The sequence below is a fragment of the Leptopilina heterotoma genome, unplaced genomic scaffold, assembly GCF_015476425.1.
Source record: "Leptopilina heterotoma isolate Lh14 unplaced genomic scaffold, ASM1547642v1 Lhet_115, whole genome shotgun sequence".
Taxonomy (NCBI): Eukaryota; Metazoa; Arthropoda; class Insecta; order Hymenoptera; family Figitidae; genus Leptopilina; species Leptopilina heterotoma.
Genome location: NW_025110834.1, coordinates 682,364 through 703,361, shown reverse-complemented (window position 1 = coordinate 703,361; position 20,998 = coordinate 682,364). Strand labels below are relative to the sequence as shown.

The following is a 20,998-nucleotide window of genomic DNA, read 5'->3' as shown; positions in this document are numbered from 1 at the left end:
TTAAAATATTTAAATAAGAAATTATTGGGTCAGTCCATTATATTTCACCTGAAGCCGTTGCGGCCTATTTTTAAAAAAATCTCATAATTTGTAAAAATGATGTTTAATATCCATAGAATTCATTTTTGAGAATTCTTTTATAAAATTTTTTGAATTAAACTTAGAATTTTAATTTTTAAGTTGAGTTGCACAGTAAAAAGGTTAGATTGACAGTTCTGATAATTTAATAAAAAATCATGGAAATAATTTAGATAATACAAATTTCTTGATTGATATTTGTTAAAAATGAGCTAATTTACTTGTATAAATAGATTATTATGTAAACATACCCAAAATAATAGATAAAAATTGATTTTAAAACTTAACTATAAAATGTCAAAAGTCACTACATTTTATTTACACTTTTCTAAAAAGTTTATAAATATTAAAAAATTTATTACTACATAATGTAAAGTACTTTCAATATACTTTCATATTATGTGCTAACTTTTTAATTTTATAATAAAGAAATATGAAAAATTTTACCTTTAATATTGAATGTTTCATGATTTTCAGTGATTTTAATCACTTATTTCTTCTCAGGTGCAAGACCAAAAAATCCCATTTTTGTCTTAATATTTAAGTTTGAACTTCTTTTCCATTCTATTAAGATTTGGTGGTGGAGAACGAGCTACTTTGTAGTTTTATTCATGTTTAAAAAATCTGCTTCCAAAAGCGAGTTTGTTGGTTAAAATGCAGGTAATTTTATAACACTGAAGTTGGCTATCTCAATAGTTTTGCAAAAATCTACTTGCATTTTAACCAACAAATTCGTTTTTTCAGCAGATTTTTTAAACTGAAAAGTAATTTGTTCTGCATCACCAAAATTTAATAGAATGGAAAAGAAGATCAAACTTTAATATTAAGACAAAAATGGGATTTTTTGGTCTTGCACCTGAGAAGAAATAAGTGATTAAAATCACTGAAAATCATGAAACACTCAATATTAAACGTAAAATTTTTTATATTTCTATATTATAAAATTAAAAAGTTAGCACATATTATGAAAGTACATTAAAAATACTTTACATTAAATAGTAATAAATTTATTAATATTTATAAACTTTTTAGAAAAGTGTAAATAAAATGTAGTGACTTTTGACATTTCATAGGTAAATTTTAAAATCAATTTTTATCTATTATTTTAGGTATGTTTACATAATAATCTATTTATACAAGTAAATTAGCTCATTTTTAACAAATATTAATCAAGAAATTTGTATTATCTAAATTATTTCCATGATTTTTTATTAAATTTTCATAACTGTCAATCTAACCTTTTTACTGTGCAACTCAACTTAAAAATAAAAATTCTAAGTTTAATTCAAAAAATTTTATAAAAGAATTCTCAAAAATGAATTCTATGGATATTAAACATTATTTTTACAAATTATGAGATTTTTTTAAAAATAGGCCGCAACGGCTTCAGGTGAAATATAATGGACTGACCCTATTGTTTTCGAATAATTTTAAAATTTAAAGATATTCGTAAATAAATTTCACAGAACATTTTTTTCAATAAATTTTTCCTTTATTTTCTAAAAATTCAAAATTTTTCAGTTTCATTTCCAATTAAATTTTCTAATTGACAAATATAATTTATAATGATTTTTTTCCTTTATTTTTAAAACACTTTGAATTTTATTAAAAGAATTAAATTATTTTCAAAAATTTTATTAAAATTCTTGGTAACAATTCGTGTCAAGAATTCAATTATTTTTAAAAGTAATATAATTCTCCGCATACATTCAATTATATTCAAAAATTTACAAAAATTCTCGTCTTTCAATTATCTTTATAAATAATAAAATTTTTCTCCGAAATTCAATTATATTAAAAAATTTTAATTAATAAAATTCTTGGCAGAATTTCAATTATTTTTAATGCAATTTGCATTAAATTTCTCGAAAAATGAAATTATTCTTAAAAATTGTATGAAAATTTGTCCAGAGAATTCAATTATTTAAAAATTTGTTGATTAAATTCTTTATAAAAATTAAATTTTAAGAAACATTCAATTATAATTATATATTGAAAGCATTATATGTAGTATAGATTTTTAGAAATAATAGAAATTTCAAAAGGTTTCAAATTAAAATCTTTGAAAATTTTGAAATTTTTATACTATTAATTAAAAATTCTGTAGAATTAATTTTTTTCAAAAAGTTTAAAGGAATTTTTTTTTAATTATTTGAAGTTTTTAATTTCTAATAATTTTAATTGAAGAATGTCAGAATAATCGAAATTCGTAAAATTAAATTGTAAAAAAAAGGATTTGAAAATTCTTAAAGAACTTTTTCAAAAATTATTTTTAAAAAAATGAAGAATTTTAGTTGAAAATTCTAGAAATGCATAATCGAAATATTGAAAATAATTATTGAAAAAGTTACAGTAACAAAGTATCAAGTTTTAATTATTATATGTTGTTGAATTAAAAATTTTTGAAAATCTTAATTTCTATGAAAAAATAATAATGATTAAATATTTAATTAAAAATAAGACTTTTTATAGTCAGGGAAATAGTCAAAGTTTTGTCTGGAAATCGGGGAATTATTTAAATTGGTAAAATATAAATGTAATTTAAAAACCTGGAAGAATTCCGTTTTTTAACCTGGAAAACCTGGAAAAGTCAGGGAATTTGAAAAGAGCAAAAGCGTGACAACCCTGCAGATAGGAAATTCTTTCGTTAATTAATATTTTTCAATTAACAACCAACGGCTACTCGAGCAAATGAAATTTTAAACGAAGAAAAACTTAAGTAAATACATTTTTGGTAAATGAAAATTCAAGTAGACGAATTATAACTAAATTAAAAAGTTTATAAGAGAAAAGATTATTTTTGTTTTTAAAGGACTTTTTATTACCTTGTCTTTTTTTTATAAAAATGTTACCTTAATATAAAATTAATTTTGATTATTCTAAACTTTCTTTATTGTGTTTCCCTTTCTTCTTTATGATAAGTTATTTACTTGACGCCTTTTTGATGGGTGCTGCATTTTTATTTTTCAAATCAATTAGAACCTGTAAAATAAAATTTAATGAAATATCTAACTTTTTAATTTCAGATAAAAAGTCTCGAATTATCAAATATAGATTTAAATATAAAAACAATCCTGTGGAATGATTTTGGAAAACATGTTAAGTAAACCCTTACCTTTCCAGACGATTTCTTATCAGTAACCGACTTCATTGCCTCATTAATTTTGTAAAGACCTACTATTAAGGAATAAGACGGTTTGATAAGTCCTTCTTCAAAATAAGATAAAACTTCCTCCCCAGCTTGACTGTGAAATAAAATAATTCGGATTATCAGATATTTATCGATGAGACTCTTATACAGAGTATGTTAAATTACAAGCCTTCCCTCTTACCGATATAATTTATAGTTATTCTTCCGATATTCTCGAAGGTTGATTCCTGTGACGCTGAAACCACTCTCCGTATTATCATATTGCGATTCTCCTTTCATTTCGGCTATACCAGCAACAACCAGTTTTCCTTTAAGATGGGATCATGTACTTTTTTGTAAATCACAATACATACCTACAAAATCATTTCTATTCTTTACCTTCACGCGACAAGTGCTGTACTACGGTGGCAAAATTGTCGTCCCTCAGCATATCTTTTGACAGCGTTTTAGTATTATAGATATTGGTGAAGCTAAAATTGTAATTTTAATATCAAAAATATTTGTATTCAACATTAAATCATATTGAGGAAAAATTTATACTTATCGATTAGCAATAATTCTTTATTTGAACTTGCAACAGTAATATCAAAATAATTTACAATTTTTTATAAATTGTATTATATTATGACAAAGGAAAATTCCACAGTGCCAGTGCATATACTATTATATTTAATTTTAACAATATTTATTATTTGCTAATATTTAATTCAGCATATAACTGCAAAAAATATAAATTATAAATATTTATAATACTAACCAATGCAACATATTTTTAAAACGTTCTCCTTCATTGTCTTCGAAGATATCATGGATATTTAGTTCTTTCGCGATTTCTTTAATCTGGCTCATTAATTTTTTTTCGCTATATTTAAATGCAGCGAATGCTCCTTTCTCTTCTCTAACCAAATTTGCTGTTTCCTCAGAAGCACAAACTCCAATGGCCTAGAAAAATCTCGTCATTCATATTTGAAGAAAGTAAGATTAAAAAGAGAGTATAAAGTATTAAGCCAAAATTAATAAGCATAATATATCATGCTGCACTTTTTTAATTGTCTTGTAATTTTTTAATGTTAGAAAAAAATTGTAACAAGTAAAATATTAAATTATATTGAAAAAAGAAATGCAATTTTTGAATGTATTTGCAAAATACATTCAAAAGTATGTAAAATTTGTAGACAGGCAACATAAAATAAAATAATATGTATGAGTAAACCTTTGTTCTATAAACATTTGTGGCAACATCGACAGCCGCGAGACCTGCTCCTCTCAATCCAACATTAATTAATGCTGTATCATTTTCTTCAAGTGCTCCGCATTCTTCAAATGCAATCAAAGCAGTCATATAGTTTTCCATTAAACTTACAGCGTCTATTGATTTAATCGATGATGGTACTTTCCAAATATCCTTAAATTTATTAAAAAACATCTTTCAATACATGAAAATGTTATTTAATTTCATGATTTAATTCAATTTATATTTTCAATAAATGTATAATTATTAAGTCTGCTCCATTAATATCATATAAAAGCTATATTAAATCTTTGAGGTAAGATATTATGAGATTTGAGATAATACAATTTCCTGGGAATGGTCAATTTCACTGCCAGATATATCGGAAATCGCTCAACAATTTTAGAACCCACTCATAGTTTATTAAAAAATAACTTAGTTTATATATAACTGAGTTTACAAATAACTGAGCAAACTTGCTACAAATTTTCACAGAAAACTTGCAGAAAAGTTGTAACAAACTTGCAGCAAACTTTCTGAAAACTTTAAAAAAACCTTTTTGTATTCAAAATGTATGTCTTTTGTGAAATGTTGCCTTCCCTCTTTAGGAAGGTGACAAAATATAGTGCGCAGCTCTATATGTCACAGAAAACTACTGCACAGACATTTTAATTTACCTTGCCACGCAGGTTTTCTGCAAGTTTGCTCCGCAAATTTTACACCGAGCAGATACAAGCTGTAGATAAGATAAATTGAAAAATGAAAAAATGCTAGATGAATTGGTAAATCAAAACACATTTTTAAGTAATGAACTTCAAGATGCACTGGTAAATCGCATAAAAGAAAGACGTTCAGTTTATTCTGATGTTTTACAATATCTCTCTAATCATGACACAAGAAATTCTAAAGAAGGGCTCATTCACATATTACGTGATAGATATTTTAGGTATTTTAGACCCCCTGTGTGTGATACTTTTTTTATAGTTTAGTATAGCAAATTTGTTAAAGCGTCCCTGGTAAAAATTTCGGACTAATTCATTAGCATTGCCAAAATAAAATGATTGATTATCTAAATTCTATAAAAAATAATCAGTTCCTTAACTCCTTGAAAGGCAATGGGGCGTATACGTCCCACCTTTTATTATATGCAGTATTTTTCAATTGTGTGGCACATTTAGCTATCAATGTTCATATATAATTTATTTAAATTTTTTTTAAATATATGCCCGCTTGACCTTAATAATGAGCCTCCAGATTAGCAAACAAATGGGTTCACTATGGAGACGCATATATGCGTCGGATAATAATATGCGAATAGCACGAATGAAGGCAAACTGCAAGCATCGTGCGAGCATTGAATGCTTTCTACAGCTTGCTAGCTTGCAACACACATGAGTGCACAATGACTGCAAGATTCGATCGTATTGTGACTTGCATGACGTGATTGCGAAATGAGTTTTAATACGATTTATTTTGACTTAAACATCTATATCTGTCAAATGCAAAGTATAGTTGAACTATTTATTATGTATGAAAGTAGGTAGTAAAAATGGCTTTTAAAAACCACTTGTCTAAGTACATTTGTAACAAAAACATTTGTCCAGCGGTACTGAGACATTTAGATGGTGATGCCAATGAAGCAAAAATCGAAACCTCTATTGGGAGACGTGATGAATTTAATAGACCACCTCTTAAAATTGGAAATGAAACTCGATTATGTCTAAACACACTACAATCGATGTGTTATGGAAGAAATACATGTGTCAGGATAAAGAAATCCGAAGGTGATCGGGGCTTGCAGTTATCACAAGTGGTAGGATGTTTGGAGGATTGGAGCCAATATCAACCGACCCTGAACTCGATCCTCCGTTCGAGGTTTGACATAATTTCTGGCGAGGTGGTTATATGATAGTGTAAGGTGCTGTCGATAACTTCACCAAGGTTATTCCTTCTCAGCATCCGCTATTCCTGACTGTTTCTGAATTCTCGCAGATGTTTGATGGTGTGACTCTGATCTCTCCAAATGAACAGATCAACATATCAACTGCGGAGCAGGTTACCCCTAATATACACGATTGGTGGAGCAAGACGCCCTCAGGCTCTAATATTGTTGTCCCTAGTGGAACCGAGAGCTCTATAGTACCAGTATCAGCGAATAGAGGAATTACGGAAGTTGGACCATTATCTTGAAGGTCTTCCAGAGGAATTGGTCCAAGATAGATGGATTCGATTTTTCAAGGTATTAAAGTCGCGGAAAAATTAGCGGCTTAATACACCTTTCACACAAGTTCTGAGTTTTTTGTTCTTTATATTTGATTTCATATATTTTCTTTGGTTTATTACTATGCTTTCTTTAGTTTTCTATGTATGAGAAGATGTTGCAGTAATACTTTGTAACGAAGTGTTTCATTACTTACTCGGCCTAATTTGCAATGTGTAGGAAAAGCATTTTCAGAGTTTAGAGAATCGTTTGTTTGTCTCTTTCTTATCAAAGGTCTGTCTCGTTTGTTGTCAAGTCTCTTGTATATTCCTTTCGTATCAGCGTGTGAGGAGCTGTGGTTTTCGTGAAATCAGAATTTAAATGATTTTGCTCATGATTAATTGTCAGCGTACGTCATATGGTCAGCGACCCTTTCCAGGTTTATTTCAGGTGCCGTTCCGTGGGGATAAGAAGAAGTGTTCTTCAGAAAATTGCAAAGGAAAAACAAGGAAACGATTTTGATAGCGAGAAAGCCTACTGGGGACATTCAGATGGTTTGACACTTACTTGCGGGTTTCCGAGAAGTCGTGACGCGGTTTTTGACAAGTGTCAGAATCGAGAGATATTTGAGAGTTTGATTTCTTATTTTGTAATTTATTAATTATTTCGAGTTTTGAGTTTTATTAATAAATAGTTGTTTGTGTTAATGATGTGTTTTAATGTGTTTTGCGTTCATTGTGGACCGTAGGAGAGTGCCAGAGAATAGAGAATATTGGTAGCGTCTGAACGGTCGTGTTTGAAAAGTTCGTTTGGTTGTTCGTTGTCCAGTTGACCGGTTTGCATCACGGCATCGTCTTGGAAGAATTCCCCGATGAGATTTTGTGTTTTTGAGGAAGCTGTAGTTTCGAGTAGCAGAGTGTTTTTTGGACGCGATTCAATGCAAGTGTTTCGAGTTGAATATTGAAATATATTAATTTGATTCATCAGTAATCTCTACGTCACAACTTAATAATCAAATATCGCGTTACAATTAAAAATAATCCTGTTGCTGTCGGACTGATTGTTTTAACTCAAACTGCGAGTCGTAGTTGTGTCATTTGCAATGCTATCGACAATGCTCATATTCTTCCAATCGAGTGCAGAGTTAATGTTTTCGTTTCTCAAAATATTTTCGTACCAAAAGGTGTTCGATCCTGTCAAAATCATTTAAATAACAACGGTATTTTTCCTATCAACTAGGCTACTCGTTCATCTCGCAATTGCAACAGTGCATCAATCCTTAATGTTAATATTTTTACCACAAAATCTGGGACTAAGGTTTATTACATCAGAAGAATTTGTAGCAAGAAATGTTAATTTGCTAATGAAACCTAAAATATCCCAAAGTTATCGTATGGAAGAAATAATTTTTTTTCTTCAGTGTACTAATGTACTGCTATATCAAATTTGTCTTGACTAATTAATTTCTTGTAGGAAAAACACACTTGAAAAGGTTCCATCTAAAAGAGTATGAGACCATCACGGGGCTGACACGCACTGCAAAAAGGCAGTCTACAAGTTGACCGTGCGACTGAGATGGCGCTGGCAGTCCAGTAGTCTGACTGCTATTTGTTTACAAAGCGATTCAAATGAATTCCGTTAATTTTAATTGTTCGTCCGTTATTTTCATTATTTATTAATAATCCTAATAATTGAACAATGAAGAAATGTGTTTGTGTTGGGTGCAAATCAGGGAACGACTCTGTAAAGGAAAAGTATCACTTTTTCAGTGCCAAAAGAAAAAAATAAAATAAAATTATGGCAAATTGCTATTTTACGTGACGACATTAAATTAAAAGCTGGCCACGCAGTTTGGGAAAAAACATTTTCTGCCAGAAGATATAATTTGGGAAAGATTAACTTATGCTGCTGATGGAGTAACAGTTTTAGGAAGGGTACGTATATTATATTTATCTATACAGTTTACATTTCTCCAAACATTTTTACTTTTAATATTTTCACCTGCTTTAAATATTTGTCTTTTATTTTCCTTAATTCTCGTATTAAATTGACAATTTTATCAAATATGTTATTATTTATTTTTCTTTTATTTATATGAGAATTTTCTTTCTTCAAAATTTTGATTTTAAATTAATTGTGATTGAAAAACTTAATATTTTTAAAGTATAGAAATAATAAAAATAATCTAATTTCCTCATTGACATTTAAATTTAATAGTGATAGGAAGATATTGTAATAAATATTCAACTTATTTTATTTAAAAAAGTTACACTTAGTATATTAATATAAATGCTGATATTATTTTTCAAAGAAACAAAATTTTCTTGTTATTCAAATCTTATGAAACCTGACATTTTCACAAATAAACCTAAATGTATTTGCAAATACGTAATTAATGTGAACAATAATATTAAAGGAGAGTACGATACTACGTTTTATTTATTAAACTTAATTTCATTTTCTAAATCGATTCAGCCCGTAAATTTCTAAAAATAAATAATATCAATTAATTTTATAATAATTTTCGTTGAAATTAGTTGTAATATTTAAGATTTGCAAAAAGCCTAATTATTAATAAAATATAAAAAATGTACTTAAATTTTAAACTTTTAAATTAAAAAATTAGTTAAGATTTTACTTTTTATCCCATTGTAAAATTTACAAATTTTTAAATATATTTAATATTTATAATTTATTTTAGAGCGTATACAAAAGGCCGAGACTCAGAGAAGGTGCTTTGCCCAAATTACAACTTGGTCGTCCGGAAAAGCCTGTTAAAAGTCGCAAAAAACCTAGAGAAAAATGGGACGTGAATAACAATTCGTTGAATGAAAACCAGAAAACTAGTCCTATTGATGCTGAGGTTGAAGTACAAAATGTTATTGTTGAGGATAATAATTCAACAATTGAAAATTCCGAACGAATTGACGCAGAATCAACCAGAGCTGAATTATTTAAAAAAATATTTACAAATGATAAAAGTATTTCGTTTCCAATCTCGTGGGGTCGGACAAACTTCTCTTGGGGTGCAAATGACGATCGTGCTATTACCATACACAAATTGATTGGCAGAAAAAATAAAAACGGTCTTGTTGAACCTTTTTGTCAACAAGCAATTACAATCGATGAAAAAATGATTCCTACAATAAAAATTAATGGAACTAGCATGGATGTTAAAGATTTTGGATTTGAAAGTGAATTTTTAAACTCGGCTGAAGATTTAGAAAATTTGATAAGAATAATAAATCAGCGCAGAGTGTGCCAAGGTTGTCCTAATTTAGAGTCAACAGGAATTGAGTATCTTTTAAGTCCTTTCAGTTTCATTGACAAAACAGACATCTGGCATCATAAAAAGTGTAATTTGTTATTACCACTCGAAAATAATGGATCGAAAACTTGTAAATGTTGCGCATCAATTAAAAACTTATTGAATAAAAAAATTATTCGTCGCCAACATAATAAAAGAAGCTCATACATAAGAACCACAGATTTGAGTCCGACAAAAAAAAACAAGAATTTTGTTCTTAAAAAGAAAATGGCTGTATGAAAAAAGAGCGAAAAAACGTGCTCAAAGACAAAATCGATTATTAAAAGAAATTGTTCGGAAATCTCGAAACGAACTGTTGTCTATTAAGGAAAATTCTTTAAACAATATAATCGATAAAGAGGAACAAATTAATAAAAACGAGAAACTCGCAATCATTAAAATTCTTTAGGCTGCGCAAACAAAAAATCCGAAAAACCGTAAATACTCTGATGAATGGCTTATTTTGTGTGTAATTTTACACAAGAGATCTCCAGTCACTTATCGAATGATAAGAGACCTAAAAATTTTGCCTGTTCCATGCGATCGAACTATTCGAAGGTAATTATATTGAGAAGTTTATAACTAAAGTTTGAACTCGATTTAATCAATTTTAAATAAATAAAAATAATTAATAAATATTTACATTGCATAATTAATAAATTCTTTAAGTTTTTAATAATGAGTCTTTTTTATAGATACTTAGAACAAATGGAATGTCCTTGTGGTTTCGACCCAAAGTTCTTTCAACTTTTAAAAGACCATTTTGCGAATAAGTCGGAAAAACAACTGCACGGTGTCTTACTTTTAGACGAAATGTCTACCAGGAAAAATTTATTGTTGGACAAAAAAAGTATGACATTTAAAGGTGTGGCTGATTTCGGCGATAATATTCCAAAGAATATTGAAACAGAAATGGCTGATCACGCCCTTGTCCTTATCTTTCAACCATTGTACGAAGATTATTCCCAACCTATAGCAGTGTTTGCATCGCATGGACCTACTCACGGCGACAAGTTATCTACTATAGTTGTACATGCTCTAATTTTATTAGAAAATTGCGGAGCTAAAATTCATGGTGTGGTGTCAGATGGAGGTAGCGCTAATAGAAATATGTGGACCAGGATGGGTTGCAGCGGGAAAAAAAACTGCTTCAATAATTCTTTTCAGCATCCTTTAAGTGAGAAGCGAAAAGTTTTCTTTTTCTGGGACACTCCTCATCTTATAAAGTGCATTAGAAATAGACTTGCAAATGAAAAAGTGTTAAAGGTAAGCTTATTTCTAAATATACTTTTAGCAAAATATTTTAAAAATTTTTAATTAATTTACTTCAGATTCGAAAATTTATTAATTATAGGTGGACCCAGATGCGGATGAAATAAAATGGGAGTATTTCAAAATTATGCACGACTGGCTTTGGGAATAATTAAATTAGTAACGATCATCTTGTCCGCGCTAACGTAACGTAACAACTCGACATTTTAGATCTCAGTAAACAATTATAACGATTACTAGCGAAACGATAAACTATTTATATATGAAGTAGAATTTATCACTCGAAGTTGACGACGTCAACTTGAAGGCCCACACGTGCCTTCAAACACGATTTTGATCGTTTCTGATGAGGACGATTGTTATCATCGAAACGTTAAAAAGAAGTTATTTCTCTTTTTATTTGACTCGGAAAGAATAATTTTTTCTCACATAGATAAACTATTTAATTCACTAGCGTTACAGTTATTTTATTGTTTAAATTACTTACTCGATTAATCTCTGATAGAAAATTAGCGAACGATATTCTATTATTAGTATTTCTAAGATTTATTTTGTTATTCTAAATTTATTTCATTTTGTCGCTCATTTTTTTGTTATTTTATTTGTTATTATACTATTCTTACGAAGGTTTAATTAATGACTACACCTTTACTCTAAATCATAGTATAAATCAGTCAGTCAGACAATTATTGTCTGCTAAACTAAGTACCCGGACTACATCCGGCGAGCAAATCCTTTGGCAACAAAAACCCAGATCATTAGTTTATTTACTCCAAAAATATAAATTTCACTTGGAATCGCACCTTAATATAACAATTACACTGTAAAGAAAGGAGTTAAATTTTAATTCCCCAGTGGATTCTATAAAAGTCGCACCCATTTGAGAGTTAAAATCCATTTGGGAGTTAAAATTTACACAGTAAACATGACAAGTTATTAAATTAACTCTGTTTTGAAGTTAATTATTGAATGAAGTAAAAGAGAACTTACGCCAACTTCAACAACACATTGTTCAGCAAATCCCCCAAAACGTTCTTTATTTAAAGCAACTACTTTGTCATCCACTTTATAACCTTCTGCTTCAGCCTCTGTTCCTACTTGAATAATCTTTCCAACTAGCTCATATCCAAGAACAAGAGGCGGTTTAAGTTCTGAGTTGTAAACGTTTTCACTAAGCAGTACATCCGGTCCGTTACAGGCACAGTAACTCACATCAATAAGTACCTACACAAAAATTTAATTCATTTTATTTTACTATAACAGCAAAATATTTAGTAAAAGAAGCAATATTAACAATATCACAAATTTTTTATATTGGATTTTTCTTGGAAAACAACATAATTTTAAGGTATCAGTTGAATAAATCTATTTCATAAGTAATATTCAAACTTAAAGTGTTTGTATTTAAAATATATTATTTATAAATTCTTACAACTTTTTAAAAGTAATATTATAATTAAATTATTCTTGTTTTAAATATAAATTTTTTGACCAGGCATGAAGGACAAATGATATTATAATTTGCGCTTTTCCGACATATTCAATATTCGTACTTTATGTTTATTTGTTCTAACTCTGATATTATCGAAGTTCAGAAGATCGTTCGCTCGCCTTCTGTTGAAGAACTAGCACCAACAGAGACTTCGCTTGCCTTCCTATACTCCAATTCCTGTCCAAGATGTTTCATTTACCTCAATTCCCGAGTGACCCGGTACCCAGATCAATGAAAATTTATTTACTGAACCCAACTCATCTAGTGCGCTACGTCTGGCATTCCCAGACGAGTTTCGATTCTATTGTGAAATTTTTCAGAGCCTCTAGGGCCGCCTGACTATCCACACACATGCTAATCCTTTTGCCCTTTATTCCCTTTCGAATGAACATTTGGGTACAAGTTAAAACTACACAGATCTTAGCCTGCCGAACCGTTGCATATTGACATTATTTTCAATAAATTCCGAAACCTGCACCGCAGTCCATCTTGGAGCCTTCCTTCTTCCAGCCCATTCAAGAATGATCTTATTGGGGACGGTAATCTAGTAACAATCTATTAACTTTGAACCTTTCTCTCCCCTGCCGGAAGAATGGACTGAAAAAGTACTAAAATTGTACTGGCCTCCAGTACAAATTCAGTCCGTTTTTTTAATGTTTTGGTAGACATTTTTAAAGTCCTTAAAGGCCAACGCAGAATAGATCTGTAACCGGAACCGCAATCGTAACCGTAAGCGTATGAATGAGTTAGAGAAGGATAAACAATATACCTATCCTTCTTTAACTCATTCTTACGGTTACGCTTACGATTGCGGTTCCGGTTAGAGATCTATTCTGCGTTGGCCTTTAACAATAGTTTCAAATGTATAGGTTATGTCAACAAACCATTGTTAACAGTCTGGAAGTGAAAATAAAAAAAAGGTTAACAAAATTTTCAACGAAATTCCCGTTAAATTTTAAACTTATATTGCCTCTGTTTTAACAATAGACCCGAAAGCCTATTGTTGTATGGCATTATAATTTTATGGCTTAAAAAGTTTACAATTTAAATAATTCAATTTTCAAAACAAAGAATTTAAATCTGTGATGTTTTATGATTACAAATATCTAAAATTCATTATAAAAAATGTTTAATTAAAAAAGTTTATGAAAAACAAATATAATGTTGAAATATAAATAAAAATTATTTGTAACATTAAACATTTAACATTAAATTATTTTTAACATTAACAAAGAAATATTCGTCCTTCAACTTAATGACGGTCAGGCCATAAACATCACCTATAGCGACCCTTTTGCAGGTTATTTTTCCCAGTACAATTTTAGTGCTGAAACGCAGCAAATTCTCACTGAAATAGCACTGAGCTCTCAGTACTAATTCCCCAATACAATTTCAGTCCATTCTTCCGGCAGGGTCCTCTATTTTGTTTTTTCTTCCCTTTCTAACCTGTTAATTAAAGAGGTTTAAATTTCATTCTTTTTATCATTCTATCTTGCGCCATACTTAATTCTGGGATGGATAGAATTGAACGTGGAAGTTTGGTGTGTTTACCAGCAGACTTCCACTTTCCATGCGCGGCTAGCCTAATCATAATGAGAGTCGTCTTTTTCACCGCAGAAATATGCAGAGGTTCTTCCACCAGTATGAAGCCTAACGCAGCTGTTAGCGTGGTCCTCATAGCTCCCGTAATACCCCTGAAAATCATTGCTTGCAGTTGGTCCAGTTTCTCTTTAACCGTTATCAGTTGAGTCCTAGACCACCAAACAACCACCGCGTAAAGAAACCTTGATTTTAAAATCATCTGATAGAGCCAATTGACCATGTTAGGTCTCAGTCCCTACGATTACCCTATCGTCCTTCTACACATCCAAAAAACAGTACAGAACCTTCTATACTGATATTCGAAATGTTCTTTCCAACTCAGCCTTTTGTCCATGATTACTCCCAGATACTTAGCCAATTCGGAAAAAGAAATTTCTTTTCCATAAAATATCGGTTTCTTTAACCTGGGAATTTTATATTTTTTGTGAAAACTACTATCTTCGTTGTCTCTGGGTTTACAGAAAGTCACGTTAGATTGCACCAATCTTTGACAATTTTAAGTACACTTTTTGTAAGTTCCAAGAGGATCCAATAGATTTCCCTCTTACAATTATAAGGAAATCATCTGCATAACTTTGTGCACAATATCCCGGTTGGTTATTGAGATTTCTAAGCAACTCATCTGCCACTAAGCACCACAACAAAGGAGAAAGAAATCCTCATTTTGTGTGCACCTGTTTGAGACAAGGCCTGTTACCCTAGCCTCATCATATTCTGCTGTTACCTTATTATTAAAAAAATCGATTTTTAGTTTATTGTGCTATTCGATAGATATTTATTTGCTCTTTCCCGTGAAAAAATTAGAAGTTGATAAACTGAAATAGTTTTAATAATATAAAGCTCAAATCACGAAAGAACAGGTTTTTTACAGAAACCATACCTCGATCCATTTTTGATCTACAATGCTATTTTTTTTAATTACTCATAATGTTATACACATTCTTCTTTTAATAACTATTTTTACGCTAAAATGGCATGAAAGGCGGTAGTTTGCAGAAAAATTATTTTTGCACCTATTCCCTCCATGTACGCTCTTTCCCGGTTTATACTTGTCTAACTCCCACTATTCTCTTAAATTTCCCCCTTTTTGCCGTCCGTAGCCGACTTTTTATTAGAAGTACTCGTATTTACCTGACGCTTTCTGGTCCCAATAAACAATGGGTGGGTTTTTTTTCTATTTTTAGTGTCACTCTGAAGATAAAAAACGATTTTCGTTTAAAAAATCAGCTATTTTGTTATTGCAAAATTAATAATTGTTCAAAAAAGTAAAAATATGCAGAATATATTTGGGGAATAATGTCATCGATGCCAGATCCATAAAGAGGATTCATCAAGATAATCTAGAGTATCTTTTTGCATTTGTCTAATATTAAAAATCAGGCCCCTAGCAATTGCTTCATCGAAAAAATACTTTATGTCAGTAGGTGATTATAGTTTGTGATTAAGCGAAAGAATTTTTTGAAATTGTAATTTTTTTACAAAATACAGGGCGAAACTTTTAAATTTTCATTTTTTTAAAAACACTACGTTCAATCGATAGCCTTACTCACCCACTAACAGAAAATATTTTTTTTATTTTCGATGAAGCAATCAAAACATATAATAGTGTCCACAGTAAAATAAAAAATGTATATTATATTTTATAAAAATAAATTATAAAGAAAATTCTTGTCGTATTGACCCATGCAACCCCCCAAGATACACATTAAAAATTTAAACATACATGTATGCTTAAAATATATGAAATTAGTATTACAAATTTTTGTTTTATAGTTCGAATTGTTATGTCAAAAGATTGACAGTTAATTTGTAAATAATAAAGTAAGTGGAGTAGAAAAATTTAACCCCAATTTCAAAAACTCAATAAAGAGGTACAATTGGAATTTTAAAAAATAATTAATTACTCTATGAATTAGGTATTTATTTTTGTATTTAAATAATTGAAATCCGATAAGAATTGATAAATTTACATGTAATAAATAATTTATTTAAGAATTTGTAAAATTTTTTTTTTTTCATTTTTATTTCAAAATGGCGGCGATATACGCCATTTTTTAAAATGCCCATTTTCGGTGGTAAGATCGATTCCAAACTTTCTAAAACTGATAAAACCAAAAACGAAGTGACATTCTCTTCGCTAGATATTTCTTTAGGTGTGGAACCTCAAAAAAGTGGAATTTTCTTCCCCTCCTTTTTTACATTCTCATCACATGAGAAAGTATTAGTTTTGGTCGAAAATTGACTTTTGATAATTTTATGAAATCTTTACGTTTTGAGGTCCCCTGAACCCGAAAAACATGGTCCGGCGAGTCCGTCTGTCTGTGTGTCTGTCTGTCTGTCTGTCTGTATGTATGTATGTCCGTCTGTAGACCAAAATGTTGTTGACACAATAACTTTTAAAAATCTTATCTGATCGTTTTTAAATTTAACACACTTAAAGTTGGTGTAAAAATGAAGGTTAAGTTCGTTAACGAGCCATTTTCGTTGAAAACTACAAAAACTACGGTAGTTTCAAAATTTTGAAAACTCAATTTTTTCAAATTTCAGAATTTTTAACTTTATATTATTTTAGATTAGGAAAATACAAACAACTTTTCTCTACAACATTTTTTTTAAAAAACTTTTTTTTTTTTTTTTTTTTTTAAGTTTTTGGGCCCAACCAGTTCTACTGTGTTAAAAAAATTTATTGTTTTTTAATATCTTAAAACTTTTATAAATATCTGTTGTTTAGAATATATAAAGTAAAACTTTTAACTGTTTTTTTAAATTTGAAATTTTTTGTTTGCATTAGAACAGAATACTACATCATTTAGAAAAATAATTAATAACTTAAAATGCGTTTACAGTAAATTAATGAAATTTACACTGACTACACATAGTAGTTCACTCTTTCAAATGAAAATATTTTCATGATTGTAAATTTAAAAATTTCATATTTTTAATAATAATTTTATAAACAATTTGAATTTTTTATATGTTTTACCCCTCGAATTGTATTGAATCTCATAAGAAGTATACTATGTAGTTATTATTATTTTATTATTTTTCTTATCTAAAGCGCCTAAAAACTAGTGTTATTTTTAAATTTTGCAAATAATTAAGATGTTTATAAAAACATAAAGATATTTTATGATTTAATCAATTTGAGCAGCAGTTTATACAAATAATTGTTATTGACAAATGAAGGGCTGGCTGCAATAAGGGGACGAACGCGTGGTTGACAGGAATAATACTAGTCAAGTAGCAGTGAGCGGCTTAAGGCTTGTCACTGTTACCCGACTTGTATTTTTAAAATATTGTAGCTTCTTCAACAACCCATATTTCTGCGAAAATATTTAGTAGTTAAAATAATTTCTCATTTTCGATCAGCAAGAACAAAAATTTGCATTTAAGTTCACTTAATCTCGCAATTATCAGCAAGCAAAAATATCTGATGAGAATGTAATCCTTAAAGTCGTAGTAACTTTAAGAAAAAATAATTCCTTGAAACATATAATAGAAAAAAGGAAAAGAACGCAAATAATGCACAACGGTCGTGGATGACTGCGAGCGAAGCGAGCTATTTGCTCGCGAAGCGCGCAACAATCCTCGGAGCGCGAAGCGCGACGACCAAAATTCGCGCGCCCCGAGGCGCGCTGAAACTTGCGAGCCTCCCGCGCGAAGCGCGGATGAGAATGTGTCCGCCCGAAGGGCGGGCAGATTTTTTAGAGTACTTTTTCCCCAAAATATGCAAAAAAATGGTGTTTTTATTCAGAATTTCTCTTATAAAAAAAAGGGAGTTGGAAATTTTCCAGTTTTTGAGGTTCCACTTATAGGCATGATGACGCTGAATCAAAAGCCGTTTGATTTTTTAAAATCGCTTCAGAAGAACTCGAGATATCACTCTTACCAGATCAAAAAAAGACATTTTGGGAAAAACGCATTTAATGTTTTTGTTCATAAATTTCGATTTTTTTTTAAATCATCGGATTTGCTTGAAAATCGTTACTGGGGGGTTTTTGAGGTCGCTAATTACGAATATGGAATCAGATTTTTAAAATTCAAAATGGCGGAACCAATATGGCGGACAAAAATCAAATTCATTGGATTTGCTTGAAAATCGTTACAGGGAGTTTTTGGGGTCGCTGATTACGAATGTGACATCATTTTTTCAAAATTAAAAATGGCAGATGCAATATGGTAGACGAAAAAAAAATTAAAATAAAAAAATTTTCTTTTCCGCCATATTGGATCCGACATTTTGAATTTTGAAAATTTGATATCTAATTTGTGATCAGCAACACCAAATACATTTTTGTTTGTCTTTTTTAAAAAATGCAAATGAGAAAACATTTAAATCATTCGATTGCTTATCCGCATACAAAAACATCTTTGACATGGCGAAGAATAAGGATATATATAACTTTTGCTTTACTTCGAATTTTGCAATAATATTTAAGGAGAGTATTCTTGACACTATAAGAAATCCGAAAATAAAAACTAAAAAAATCGATTTTTTTTACATTTTGAACTGGAATGTCCCCTTAATTAATTCCTCATCAATTTCAATTTTTGAAATTCTAACTTCTGTAAAAGTATCATAAAACTTAAATATAAAAAATTATTAATTTGTTAGCTTCCTTAAAAATTAAAAGTTTTGAATAATATTATTCAAAAATTCTAAAAAAATAAATGGAATTTTGGCAGACTTGCAGTCAAATTTTTTTTCATAAAAAATTTTTCCAATGGTTTTACATTGAAAGTATTTCGAATTTTCAAGCAAATAAAGAACAATAAGTATTTAAATATTTATTTTACAAAAATGATTGAAATTTGAAATATTTAATTTGAAAACTCTGAAAAAAATTAGGTTTCTGAAAAATAGTACCTAATTAAAATTTTTTGAAGAAAAAGGTTGGTAGTCGAATTCCCGAAAATAATTTTAAAAAATTGAAACAATTGGAAATATTTTAAAATTTTATATTTTAAAGAATTTTTTTTTTCATCTTTAAAAATTATCTATAAATATAATTGTATTTTTAAAAAAACATTATTTTATGAATTTACAAAAATTATTCTATTTAAATAATTATTCAATTCTCGTCGTTGAATTCAGATAAGAATTGATTTAAAAAAAAATAAAGTTAAAATTTTAGAAAATAATTGAATATTTAAATTCTTAAAATTTTGAATAATTTAATTTAAAAATTCTAAAATTAGAAATTTCGAAAAAATTTGTTTCTTGAAAAAATGTAATTAAAATTTTTTAAAAATAATGATATTTCCGAAAATAATTTTAAAAAATTGAAAATTTTGTCTAACTGCATTAAAATAAATTTTATTTTTGAATGAATTTAATTTATTTTCTTTTAAAAATTATTCAGAAATATAATTGTATTTTTAAAAAATTGTAATTGAAAATTTGGAAAATAATTGAATTGAAAAAAATTTAAAATAAACTTATTTCCACTGGAAAGTTCAATTATTTAATCAAAAATATCTTGGCGATTTTTATACGAGTTGTTCAAATCATTAAATTTAAAGAAAAACTGTTAGAAAAATTCAATTTTTTAAAAAATGAAGAATTTTTATTAAATTTTAAAAAGCAAATCTTTTAAAGTAAAAGAATTGGAATATAAAACGAAAAAAATTAAATTATTTACAAAAATTTGTCATTTTTCTTTGAAAATTAAATAATATCCTTTCTCGTGAAATTAGAAGCAAGTAGAAAAAATTGTAGGTTATAAAACAATAGTAAATATACCTCGTTTGGTTTAATTTCTTTTACTAGTTCAACATTTTCAATAACTAAAGGAGAGGAATATTTTTTAAGAACTGCAGTTTGTATCATTCCCGGTATAGGGTCAGGAATTGTTTTTGAATGTTTATCAGAATCTTGATCTTTTTCAGTCGCAGTTCCATTAAATCTACTTATGACAACACTTGGCACTGAATTTTTTAAAGTTCTTAAACAAAATTTCGGTATTAGTTGCCGACTTAGTGCTGACATTTTTAAAATTGTTTTTTTTAAATCTTATTCATTAAGAAAAAAAGCATAAAATATATAATACGAAAAAAAAACACAAATATTAAATATTGTCACTCAACAAAATCATTAAGAAAAACTTGACTTTTTTTTGATAATTATGATCAGAAATCTGTTAATTGCATTCGAATGTAAAAACACTTTATTTTTACAAGAGAAAAAAAGTAATTTCTATTTATTTACTCATTTAAAAAAAATGTATATTTAATAAGTGGTATTTATTCTATTTGTGTCACGTGGGTCATCAGCTGTAAAGATAAAGGCTATATTACAATCTCGCCTTTCGCGTTTGCGTGTTTCTTATGGAGCATTCACACCGTAAAAAATTGTCCAGAACGGAAAATCTACATTGGAGTAAGAGAGACAGGCTGTGTTTATGTCTCTCTTACTCCAATGTAAATGTAGCGTCTAAGGCTGTGTCTACAATTTGTGTTCGAATGCTGCGTTTTTTGCGTTGGGCAGTGAGTGTAAGAAGGATAGAAGTATATGTCTTTCTTTTTCTATCTCATTATTCAACGCAAAACGCTGCGTTCGAACGCAAGCATGTAAACACCGCCTAATGGAGCACTCACAGCACTGCCTGCCTGCGCAGGCAGTAATTGGAGTAAGAGAGAAAGTCAATTAGAGTGAAAGAGACAGT

At 29.0% G+C, this 20,998-nt stretch overlaps 1 protein-coding gene across 1 annotated transcript; it reads right to left on the bottom strand.

Moving 5' to 3' along the window:
- Positions 1–2,875: 2,875 nt before the first annotated feature.
- LOC122509367 (quinone oxidoreductase-like protein 2) lies at positions 2,876–20,599 on the bottom strand. The gene is made up of 8 exons (XM_043623378.1): positions 20,077–20,599; positions 12,230–12,463; positions 4,443–4,634; positions 3,987–4,171; positions 3,608–3,699; positions 3,411–3,537; positions 3,194–3,323; positions 2,876–3,060 (listed from the first exon to the last, which is right to left on the bottom strand). The coding sequence occupies exons 1-8, from the start codon at positions 20,320–20,322 to the stop codon at positions 3,001–3,003; spliced, it is 1,266 nt and encodes a 421-aa protein (XP_043479313.1). The 5' UTR covers positions 20,323–20,599; the 3' UTR covers positions 2,876–3,000.
- Positions 20,600–20,998: the final 399 nt, after the last annotated feature.

Coding starts and splice junctions, on each gene's coding strand:
- LOC122509367 (XM_043623378.1), bottom strand. CDS start 20,322: ATGTCAGCACTAAGTCGGCAACTAATACCGAAATTTTGTTTAAGAACT. Junction 12,464..20,076: donor AAGAAATTAAACCAAACGAG/GTATATTTACTA, acceptor ATTTTTGTGTAG/GTACTTATTGATGTGAGTTA. Junction 4,172..4,442: donor CAAATGTTTATAGAACAAAG/GTTTACTCATAC, acceptor AGATTTTTCTAG/GCCATTGGAGTTTGTGCTTC.